General features: G+C 38.9%; 1 protein-coding gene across 1 annotated transcript in view; it reads right to left on the bottom strand.

The window, feature by feature from the left end:
- The window catches only part of RAPGEF5 (Rap guanine nucleotide exchange factor 5), a 230,116-nt gene that overhangs the window by 157,815 nt on the left and 59,311 nt on the right, over nt 1-12,990 (bottom strand). The window contains exon 6 of the mRNA XM_041727416.1: nt 8,729-8,795. Coding sequence (XP_041583350.1) covers nt 8,729-8,795 — 67 coding nt within the window. The remainder of the gene's footprint in view (nt 1-8,728; nt 8,796-12,990) is intronic.

Consider the following 12,990-nt stretch of genomic DNA (forward strand, 5'->3'; position numbering starts at 1 on the left):
AAGGTAACAAGATGGTCATCACCCTGCAGCAGTCAGAAAGAAGGTCAGTCAGTCCTCAGGGGATTAACTTACTTCTATTCTCTGAGCAAACATGCCCACTCAGGTCTGTGATAGACTAAGAAAAGGGAGATTAACTATACTCCATTTTTCCATTCCCCAGAAAGGGAGAGGCACATAGCCAGGAAAAAGAGTGAGTGGAAACTGGCATTTCAGTGTTTTAAAAAAATCTATCTCAAAAAAATAAAAATAGAAATAAAAAAATAAAAATCCATCTCTAAGTATGGTAAAAATCATCACCGAATTGTGCTCATCATGTATTAAATTTGACTAAATCTTCCCCATTCTCACTAACCTAGGATTGTTTCCAAACCTTGCTAACTTGGAGTATCATCTCTTAAGAAAATTCTAAAGATTCATCAAAACCCAAATCCCATGCTATTTCTGCTTCCTGAACTGGTACCATCTTGAAAGTTTCCAACTGAAAAAGCTGTCACTGTTTTCTTCAGATACTACTGTTCAAAAAGGGATTCCTCCAACGTAGCAAACCCCACATGTAGATTCATCAAGAAGGACAAACTGAGGGAATCCTAGCCACATTACATGCTTCCCAGACAGAAAGGTTATGAACGGAGTCCTGTGAAAGGCACATCCTTAGAGAAAATGACTGAGCTTCAGAGGAGAAGGCAGAGAGGAGATCCAAATGTGTAATAGCAGAACTTAAGAACAAGCAACAGCAGAGAAAGGAGAGAGCCAGCAAGAGAGAGCATCTTGAAAAGTTGGCATCCTTGAGTTCCATCAGGCCCTGGATGCTACAGGACAACTGCTTGTCCATTAAGACCCAGTTCTCTGTGGCTCCTAACAAGTATTTCTCAAGTGAACTCTAAGGAAAAGACAAATTAGGAGAAGAATCAGACAAAGGCCTAAGTGCAGGTCTTAGTGAATGTGAGTAAACTAGATGCGTTCTACCTGGAAAGTAGGATCCCAAATGGAGAAAAAGTAGGAACAAGATTTTAACTATAAAGAATGCTAGAAATCCTAAGAGAACAAGTTTAAAGGCGACATGAAAACTGATGGAGTGACATCACAAGTTGTGGACACTGAGCAGGGAAAAATGTTTTTGTGACACTGACAATGGGCAGCAGCCAGTTTTAACTATGTCTTTTATTCCTAGAGAGGTATATAAAGAAATTTCATAGCAGGCTTCTTTCTAACACTTTCACCAAATATTATATATCCTAGCATACATTTTTGCTTTGGTGTGGGGGAGGGAGGATGGCTTCTTCTAGAACTTGTCGTCGACACTCCATTTATAATTTAGTTTATTTAAAAAAATTTTTCAGCTCAGTGGTATTTCTTAGAGGAGTGATACTGTACCCTATGAGCAGGAATTTAGAAATTCCATTAAAAGCATCACATGCAGAGCTTCTATGATAAAATTGTATGAACTGAAGAAAATGAGCAAGGGGATAGAGTAGAAACATACAAAGAAATTGAAACTGATGAGAATGATAAACTAAATCAGCTTTTAGAAGGAATACAAGGGAGTAAGAGTATCTAGTTAATGGTCCCCAAGTTTGAGATTTTGCCCTCCTTCTCTTCCTAAATTCAGAACACTTGATTTGTAATTTTTTAAAAACACCCAACAGGGGCATTCTAGCTCACAACCCCAAGATCAAGAGTCATGTGCTCTACTGACTGAGCCAGCCAGGCTCTCTTTGATTTGTAATTTTAATTCATCTCTCACAATATGTCCACATTTCTCAAGATATACCCATCCCTACCACCACCAAGTTAGTGTCTCATTGTAGATATTCAACACTATTCTTTTTCACCATCTAAGTTATGGCCGACTTCACTGGACCAAGCAGCATAGTGCACCACACCATGAGCCCCCTTGTCCTTTTATAAGTGCCACTAACATAACCATCTCACCAAACAGGCATCTACTACACATAATTCATAGCTTAGCCTAACTTACATTACACCTCAGAGGCTTGACAGTTACATTGTGTGAACACAAATAATGAATTTCACTTAAGCCCAGATAAGATATTTGTATTTTCTTATCTCTACAATTTCCATCATGAAAATTTAGCCTAAAGAAAGAGAAATAGCCTAATAAAGTTTGTTTTGGATTTTGGTCTTAAGTAAGCAAGAGACAGAAGCTTAGAATCAGCTTTATCTGCTACTCAAGGATGCTCATGTTTCCATTTCCTGTCTTTGAATGTTTCCCAAGTACTTTTGGTTCTCAAAATTTAGCTTACTTCAGAAATCTACATCCTAAGAAATATGGCTTTCAAAGAAGTACTTAATTCATCATAAACTCTTCCCTAAATTTAGTATACCCTGGATTGTAATAATAGGGAAACTATTTCCAGATATTAAAGCCCAGAATGTTTCTGTAGACTTTCTATAATGGAAGGAGTGTACTATAGCCATGTTCTTTTAGCCCAAGCTGAAAACCTTTTACAGAGTCTTATTGTTAAGGTTTTTGGATGTTAGGTACTTAAGAGAGTACCTCTTTCCTGAAATCACCAGAAACATGGCTGGAACATTTTTTATCATGCATGTTCGTGTGAATTTAACAACTGTAAATCTCACTAAGTTATCATGACATTTTTATTTCTACTTATGCACTCTCTTTTCATGTTCCTTTAATATAAAAACTCACTGGGGCACCTGGGTAGCTCAGTCAGTTGAGCATCCAACTCTTGATTTCAACTCAGGTCATGATTTCAGGGTCATGAGATCACAAGCCCTGCATTGGGCTTGGCACTTAGCTGCAGGGAGTCTGCTTGAGATACTTTCTCTCCCTCTGTCTCTGCCCCTCTATCTGCTCAAGCATATGCATACACATTCTCTCTCTCTCACTAAAAATGAGTAAATAAATATTTAAAAACAAAAGAAAACAACTCACTTGTGTTTTCTTCCAGGGTAGAATTCCAGGTATTATTATTTTTTTTTTTTAGAGAACAGGACCTTTTCCTTGATGAACCTAAGCTGGGATAATAAACTATTGGAGTAGGGACACCTGGGTGGCTCAGTGGTTAAGCATCTATCTGCATTTGGCTCAGGTCATGATTCCAGGGTCCTGGGACTGAGTCCCGCAACAGGCTCCCCACATGGAGCCTGCTTCTCCCTCTGCCTATGTGTCTGCCTCTCTCTTTGTGTGTCTCATGAATAAATAAAATCTTTTAAAAAATTTTTAAAAATAAACTATTGGGATTAGATAAATGAGCAATTTCTTTTAAGATTGCATATACAAAGCTCCCCAAGTTGTAAGCCCCCATATTAAGCCCCCAAGGTGAATATATAAAATAGCACAATAAATTGCACCTCTGGGGACTACTGACCTCTTTCTACTGCCCCCCACACATACGAGCCCTTAGGGAGCACATTAACAACTCCACATTACAGATGTCAGTTTTGCTTTTCTTTAATGTATTTGAGGGTCATGGTAGATGAGAATGGTTACTAAGGGACGTTCATAAATATTCTCCTTCATGCATGGTGTTTGCACCTACATACAAAGTTTTTATATTACTGCTAATAAGAATAACTATACTATAAAGACGGGAGGTTGGGACGCCTGGGTGGCTTTGCGGTTTAGCACCTGCCTTCGGCGCAGGGTGTGATCTTGGAGTCCCGGGATCAAGTCCCACATCGGGCTCCCTGCATGGAGCCTGCTTCTCTCTCCCTGCCTGTGTCTCTGCCTCTCTCTCTCTCTCTGTCTCTGTCTCTCATGAATAAATAAATAAAGTCTTTAAAAAAAAAGACAAGAGGCACAACAGTTCCTTCACAAATGCTTATACAATGCATGAAGGAATTTTAGGACTTAAGATATTATCTAGCCCAACCATTCAAGTTGGCCAAAGGCACATTGTTGGAAAAATTAAGAATCAAGGTCCTCGATCTCAGTTCAATGGTATTTTCATTACTCTAAGCCAATCACCCATGAATTGAAGAGATGACATTTTCTCTTCTGTGCCCCCCAACCCCTGTTTTAAGAAAGGGTGGAGAGAGGGGCAGAAGGAAAGAGAGAATCTTAAGCAGGATCCACACCCAGGGCAGAGCCTGATGCCAAGCTTGATCTCACAACCCTGAAATGATGACCTAAGCTAAAATCAAGAATCAGATGCCTAACCAACAGAGCCACCCAGGTGCCCCTCCTCTGCCCTTTATTCTCATTGCTAAATACCACTATTCCCGTACCTTACCTCAACTCAATTTATTCAGTGTTTTAGCTTGTAGATTATCCTAGTAAGATTACCTCAACCAAATACATAGAACTGCTTTGCTGTCTATCCCTCCTTTTCAGAGGCTCTCTCAAATTTGACTTTCATATTATAAACCATTCAGCTAATTCTCTCATCTCCCTACTGCCCTCTTACTGTGGGTACTCCCCAAACACCCATCTCCTACTCTGCTCTTCAACTGATAGCCTCTCTGTGACTGATTCTTTTAAGTTTAGCCCTGACTTCTATAAGCTCCTGATTCACATCTCCAGGTATTTCTTGAATATTTATATATTTTATATTTCTTTGTCCTCAAACTTGGCATGTCCAAACTCTGTGTTTCCTTCCAGACATTTTACTCAACTTCCTAAGAGTATCATCACTTTTCCATTCTGACTCCTCTTCTACCTTCTACCTTGTCCTGATTTTTAAAAAATTCTTTGTGCTCCTTTTTGAACTAATTTTTCCTGTGGTTCCCACAAAAACCACAATAAAGTACGTTTACAGCAGCCTCTCAGTCTCCCCACCTCCAACTCATCTACCTGCTTATTTTTTTCCTTTTCTTTCCTTTATTTCTTTCTCTTTCTTTTTTTTTTTTTTAAGTAATCTCTATGCCTGATGTGGAGCTTGGTCTCATGACCCCTAGATCAAGAGTCACATGCTGTACTGAGTCAGGTGCCCCTCATCTTTCTTTTTTCTTTCATGTCTATTTTATTATGTTAATATGTTGTTCAAAAAGTCTTTCATTTTGCTTAACTAGGATCTTCTTCTCTAACCAGGTCTACTCAGTACTTTCCCTTTCTACTTTCTCATTCCTCCACCTGCACACAATAAACCCCACTGCCAGAGTACATGTCCTCCTAATTATCATATCTTCAAATCCTGACTGCCTTCAATGGTAGTTTACATCTCTTCAGTGAAGCTCTTACTATTCTTGAATCTACTATGTATATACACCACTATATTCAGTGCTCAATTGCCAATCATTTTGTATCTGAACTCTCTAAAGGTACTTGTCTTCCTGGTATGACTATAGGAAATATCTTGCATGTCTTTACTGCTTCTGAAACCACCCCAACAATATATTACATTACAAAAAAAAAGATGCATAATAGTTAAGGAAACATGACTAGGAAGTAGAAAAGTCTGAGTTAAAATTCTGGCTTTGTTTTTTTTTCTAGGTGTGTGACCTTGGGAAAGTTACCTAACCTCTACAAGTTTTCCTATCTACAAAATAGGGATAATACCACTTATTTCATAGAGTTGTTGTGAAGTTTAACAGAATGTATATGTATGTGTATGTACAATACACAGAATATTTAACATAATAACTGGTCCATAATGAGTGCTTTTTAATCAGATGGCTATTACAAATTTGACCTCTTTGGTACAGTCTATAGATTTAGTGCAATCCCTATAAAAATTCCAGTGCCATTTTCTCAGAAATAGAACAAACAATTCCAAAATCTATATGGAACCACAAAAGATCCCAAAAAGCCAAAAGTACGTTTGAGAAAGAAGAACAAAGTTGGAAGCATCATGCTCCCTGATTTCAAACTGTATCGCAGAGCTACAATAATCAAAATACTCTGGTACTGGCATAAAAACAGACACCCACATCAATGGAAGATAATAAAAAGCTCGGAAATAAGCCCATACATTTATGGTCAATTAATGTATGACAAAAGAGCTAATAATATACAATGAACAAAGTATGTTCTCAATAGTGTTGGAAAAACTGGACAGCTGCATGCAAAAAAATTAAACTAAAAAAAAAATTAAACTAAATCACTTTCTTACATCATACACAAAAATAAATTCAAAATTGATTAAAGATGACTATAAGACATGAAATTAATATAAAACTTCTAGAAGAAAATATAAGCAGTAACCTCACTGATATTGGTCTTGGCAATGATTTTTTTGGATCCAATACCAAAAACAACAAAACCAAAAATCAGTAAGTGGGATACATCAAATTAAAAAGCTTCTGTATACCAAAGGTAAACCATCAATAAAATGAAAAGGCAACTACTGAATGGGAACGAGTATTTCCAAGTCATATATCTGATAAATATTTACAAGTCATATATCTATCAAAATATATAAAGAACTCATACAACTCAATAGCAAAAAAAAAAAAAAGCAAACAATCCAACTGAAAAATGGGCAGAAGACCTGAATACACATTTTCCAAAAAAAGACAAACAGATGGCCAATAGGTACTTGAAAAGATGCTCAACACCACCAATCGTCAGGGAAATGCAAATCAAAGCCATAATGCGATATTACCTCCTACCTGTCCATATGACTATTACCAAAAAGACAAGAAATAACAAATGCTGGAGAGGATGTCAAGAAAAGGGAACTGTTGTACACTGTTTGTGGGAATGTAAATTGGTGTAGCCACTCTGGTTACACCACAGAACTACCATATGATCCAACAATTCCATCTCTAGGTATTTAACCAAAGAAAACAAAAACACTAAAAGATACATGCATCCCAATGCTCACTGCAGCATTATTTACAATAGCCAAGATATGGAAATAACTTGTATCCATCGATGGATGAATAGATAAAATAGATGTGATACACAAACACACGCACGTGCGCGCGCGCGCACGCACACACACGTACAAGGGAATAGTACTTTTGCCATAAAAAAGAATGAGACTTTGCCATTAGTGACAACAGGGATGGAACTTGAGGCATTTTGCTAAGTGAAATAAATCAGAGAGAGAAAGAAAATAGTATATGTCCTCACATATATGTGTAATCTAAAACTAGTAACAACAGCAACAATAAAAAACAAGCTCATAGATACATGGAGCAGATTGGTAGTTGCCAGAGGTGAGAAGTTCAGGGGTCAGCACAATGGGTAAAGGGAGTCAAAAAGTCAACATCCAGTTATAAAATAAATAAGTCATTGGATATACTTTACAGCATGGTGACTACTATATATTTAAAAGTTGCTAAGAGCAAATCTTAAAAGTCCGCAGCCCAAGAAAAAATATTCTGTAACTATGTGAGGTGATAGATGTTAACTAGGCTTATTATGGTGATCATTTCACAAAATATATATACAAATATGAAATCATCAGGTTATACAACTGAAACTAATGTATGTTGTATGTCAATTATGCCTCAATTCAAAAAAGGTTAAATAAAGAACTGCAAAGGTCTCAGAAATACTTTTTCTTAACATGCTATCAAGACTCCATTTCACATGAGGCTTTATACCACCAATCACTGTATTTAATAAAAAAACTACTTTTCTAAGATACATTCCAGAAGAATAGGAAAGGCAACTTTTAACTTTCAACCTGTTTGTAGATGCTAAGACCTGGTGTATAAAACTGTAAAAGATCAGTTTCCTTCACATACATAATGCAATCCAGTGTGATTTTCAGCAATTACCATTTCAATAATGAAGTTAAAGCAGAAGTGAACAATCTTTGGAGAGGTTAGAAAAATTTCCAGAAAGCCAAAACAATGGATAAAGATTTTGTCAGATAGGATAGATAGAGCCTGTCAAAAACTAGGGCTCCATGATTAGCACCCATACCTAGCTTTTTCTATCAAGGAGGTCATGGGCTTTTCCTCAACTAACAAGGCAATTACCAATTCTGATTAGTGGCTTTAGAAAACAACCAAAAGGGACACCTGGGTGGCTCAGTGGTTGAGCGTCTGTCTTTGGCTCAGGTTGTGATCCTGGGGTCCTGGAATCGAGTCTGGTATTAGGTTCCCCAGAGGGAGCCTGCTTCTCCCTCTGCCTATGTCTCTGCCTATGTCTCTGTCTCTATGAATAAATAACTAAAATGAAAGAAAAGAAAAGAAAAGAAAAGAAAAGAAAAGAAAAGAAAAGAAAAGAAAAGAAAAGGAAAGAGAGAAAACAATAAAAAATGCTGTGACCTAGCATGTTAGAAACCAACGACCTGGCCTTTCATTATTTGAGGTAAATTTTTTTTTCCCCTAATGTGTGGCATTCTCCTTTGTGTGGCAGGTCACAACACTCCCTAGGTTAAGTCATACTGTATTTTAAAAATCAGATATCACGGGATCCCTGGGTGGCGCAGCAGTTTGGCACCTGCCTTTGGCCCAGGGCGCGATCTTGGAGACCCGGGATCGAATCCCACATCGGGCTCCCGGTGCATGGAGCCTGCTTCTCCCTCTGCCTGTGTCTCTGCCTCTCTCTCTCTCTGTGACTATCATAAAATAAAAAATACCTATTAAAAAAAAAAAATCAGATATCACGTCTACACTACGGTTCCAGAACTTTCCACCAGGAATATCTATGATCTTGCTTGGAGAAGCTGCACTGAGGTTAGCAAGTCAATGCCATGTCTCTTTTTGCCTCGATGGGGGCCTCCCACATTGATGTACACCCACAGAGCAAGTATCTCTCTGCACTACTACCCAAATTGCCTCCCTTTGAAGACCCTGACCCTCCTTATTTTCTATACCCGTAGGCAGGGAAAACTGCATGTCTTACCGCAGACGTTAGGCGAGCAAGAATTTCATCACTGCTTTCTTCCGAGTCTTCGATTTTCTGATGAGACCTTTGAAAAACAAAGACCAATTTACTTTTAGTTTTGGTTGCTTAAATTTATCTACCAAATTATGGGGAACACATGGCAAGTAATGGCATTATTGTTTACTACATGAGTGAAAGTAGCCATGCAAATTACGTGGTATCAGTAATGCCAGGGGACACAGCTCTGTTGCAACCCAACTGTTCCTTCAAAATCAATTAGCAAGAACCTCTTTACAATATATATACCAATTAAATCCTGAGGATCGAGTATTTGTCTCCAAACGATATCACAGAATAGTTCTGACACATTAGATTTACGAATATGGGCATGCACAAAGCATAAACAGATGTGAATGGAAGGTGCTTAAGTACCAAAACTCCCTCCTAGTCTAAATGAAGTCCAGATTTTGAAAATCTGACACATGAATTTCCCACTACACTTGAGTTTCACCTAAAACAGAGTTGTTTTGAAACGGTCTATTATAGACTTAATACTGTGACAGGAATTATGTGGAATACAATAGCAGCAGAAGCTCTTCCCTTTTTAAAAATAACATAGCCCATACCTTAGAAGGCTCTAAGCGCTCACAGAAAAAAAAAAAAAAAAAAAAGAAAGAAAGAAAGAAAGAAAGAAAGAAAGAAAGAAAGAAAGAAAGAAAAAGAAAGAAAGAAAAATAAGAGAAAATATGATAACCCAGTTGAGAAGCCAAGAAAATTGTGCATATGCTAAATAACTAAAGAGACATAAACATATAGTTATAAGATCAGGTTGTCTGTTCAGGAGAACCACCTCTGTAACGTTACTCATAAAAAATTTCACAACACAAATATACACATTAACAAATCTCTTCCTTTTATTGAATTGAAGTATATTTGACACACAATATTACCTTAGTTTCAGGTATACCAAAATTATCAACTTAAAGCAAATTTTATAAAACGACATTTTTTTTTTCCTGGCTTGGTCAAAGAAAAAGAAATTAATGCCAAATGAACATATGTAATTGTCTCCCAGATCTATTCCCACAGCAATCCCTATCGACACCTTCCGTGGACGGGAGGGATCGCTGGTAATTGCCCTGCAGGGCTGTGTTATCAGAACAGCAGCGCAATGATTGATTTCAATCTCCTTAACTGCAGTGGGCCTGCTGACGGGCTCCCTTTGTGGGGCAGGAGGGCTAAGGAGAAGCTCTTTAAGAAGGGAAAGGCCAGTCGGATCAATTCTGGCATTGGCTTCTTGTTTCTATGTTTTTAAAAACCTTTCATAGGAAAAAAAAATAATAAGTCAGAGCTGTGGATGAAAAACCAGTGCCTTTACAAGGACTGCACGATATGGGTATGAAGTGGTGCTGACGTCAAGTGACTTAATTACCTGTGTTGCAAAGTATTTGACATATCAGTTAATAATCTGCCCAATAAAAACAGTGGGAACTGGCGTTGTCACTTCCCGTATTCCCAAAAAAGCAAGTTACCCTGATCATGAATTTTGCAACACTGAACTTTATGATTAAAATGATCTATTCCAAAAAAAAAAGAAAAAAAAAGAAAAAGAAAAAAAAATAAAATGATCTATTCCTGGGGATTCCATATACAAGATGTTCTACAGAGAAGAAAGAGATTTGCAACCCTTTAGAACCTAAGCCATCAAACCAGGTTTATAGGATTAAGTCGAGGTGACAAGATGTGACAAGAAGTCAGGAGCCAAACAAACGCACTGGGCACAAGGGCACCAGGCAAGGGCTCGGCACCTGCCCATGTCTGCAGTCTGCAGCTGGTCACCCTGGCTCCTGTTTCTCAGACCCTGACACATTCATTGCTCAACGATTAGTTCACAGGTATGAGGTATTTCGCACCAGCGCAGATTCCATCATGAATGTGTTTACAACAAACTGCTGAAAGGAACTCAGAGTTCCAAGGGAACTTCTTGTGGCTGTGACAGATAATGGCTACTTCTTGAGTAAGCGCTGAGGCCCTGATGGTTTATTGACAAATAATTTAGTCCCTGTTCAGGAGCAAAATTACCTTTGTCATTTTTCCAGCACAAAATATGCCTTGGCAAAAAGTGTTTCTGTGTAAAGTGTTTTTGTGTAAGAAAGACACAGAGATGACCTACCAAGAGCTGTCCTGCAGCCCTCGTCCCAATTTTATCACCACAACCATCACCACTGGTGCCCAGTGCACTCAAGTCATTCTCCAGCCCCTGAATCTCCCCCAAGCTCACCTTGTTTTACCATCTGCCTTTAAAGGGGCTCTGAGGAGCAATTCCAAAAACCTTATTTTCTTATAGGTTCCTTGAGATCAACACAATATATTGTACTGCTTTTGCCTCCTGCCTCCATTGGTTCTACAAGCACCTCTCACGCCTCAGCCTCTGTGGTCACCCCATGGCCATTCCCTCTGTTTCCTTCAGTTCCTCTGTTAAGCCTCACTGACAACTGAAGCACTCTCCTTCTCTTGCACCAATTACTTTTACTATCTTCTAACCAACTTCTCTGTGTCTGGCTTCTCCTCTTGTGCCCAATCTCCTATAGACACCAGGATTATCTTTCTGAAACTGAGATCTAGTCCTGCTCTTCTCAGAGTTCAAACTCTCAGGGATTATCCTACAACCTGCTGAAAGCTCTAGAATTCAGAAATACTCTTCATTTCCCAATAATATGCCCCATCTGTTGTCCCCTGTACCAGGAGGCACCCGCATCTGATCTAAGAGTAATGTCTTAGGAGTAGGTCTGGTGGTAACAAGCAAACAGTGGAAGAGCTTAGAGAGAGGGAAGGGTAGCACCTAATCACTCTCCTTCCTTCCTCACCATCTTGCTCCTCCCCAGCTCTATACCAAAATGCCCAGAAATGCCAGACTCTGTCCCCCAAAAATGTATTTTTATGAAATGAGAGAAAGTCTTTATGTATGTGAATACACACCACTGCAATCCAGTGAAGACAAAGTTCTCACATATCAGATCAAAACAGATAATGAAACAGGACAAGGGAGAATAAAGAAAAGAATCGACTGTAATACTTCCATATTTTCCCATTATTACTCAAGTGGATCAGTGAACAAGAGAGGAAGAGAGAAGCTCTGTGTGGTCTGCCAGTGGTTAGAGAAGGGAAGCAGAGAAACTTCAGCTAGAATCAGCAGGTAATGGTAGTGACAAGTGACATGAGACAGAAAGAGACAAGCAGTGACCCCCGGAAGGAAGACCCATCCCAGAGTGTGCCAGCAGGAAACTCTGGCCCAGCACGCACTACAAATTTACAAATTCCCATGGCTGTTTCTCAAGGTCTCTGCTTACCAACAGCTCAAGCCAGGCCCAGTAATTCTCCAAGACAAAATATTGAGTCTTGGTACTGTAGGCAGACGGCTTCTATAGTTTTAGAGGTCTACAATATCTAAGGGTGCCAATGTGAGGACACAGGAATGGCAAAAGCTGCCTTTGCCCCTTTAACCATCAAACAGCACACATTATCATTTTACCCAGTCCCCACCAAAAACAAAACAAAACCAACCCTTGCCCTCTCTACAGTCTTCCTCACCTTAATATCAATGACAACCCCATTCTTCAAGCTGGAAGTCATCCTTGATCCCTACTCTTTTAAACTCTATACTGTAACAATCCTAAAATCTTATTGGCTCTACCTTCAAGGTGTATCTCTCATCTGGCCACTTCTCACTACCTCTACCACCACCATCACTGTTGTCCCAGCCACCAAATCTCTTACCTAGACCCAGGAGCTTGGGTGGTCTTGTTAATATGTAAGTCAGATCATGTCCCTTCTCTGTTCAAAATCCTCAAATGACTCTCCATCTCCCAAAATCCTCAAATGACTCTCTATCTCCCTCAGTATAAAACCAAAGTCTTTACAGTGGCTGACAACTCTCCCTCCCCTCACATTTGTTCTGTCCTTAATGCTTCTACCTTAGACCTCTGTACTGGCTACCCCCTTGACCTAGCACACTTCCCACAGATATCCACCTCGCTTCTGCCTCACATCTTTGAGATCTCTGTCAACTTCTTTCCTGACCCTTATCTATATCCCTCACTTCCTACTTTATCTTCATGAAGTTTTCTATCTTCAACATAAGTCTGTTTATTTAGGAAATTGTCTGTCCTCCCCCACTAGACTGTAGGCTCCATAAGAATGGAGATTTCAGTTTTGTTCATGATTATATCCCCCACACTTAGAATACAACCTAGCACATAAGAGGCATTCAATAAATAACT

This window comes from Vulpes lagopus, chromosome 13, assembly GCF_018345385.1.
Source record: "Vulpes lagopus strain Blue_001 chromosome 13, ASM1834538v1, whole genome shotgun sequence".
Taxonomy (NCBI): domain Eukaryota; kingdom Metazoa; phylum Chordata; class Mammalia; order Carnivora; family Canidae; genus Vulpes; species Vulpes lagopus.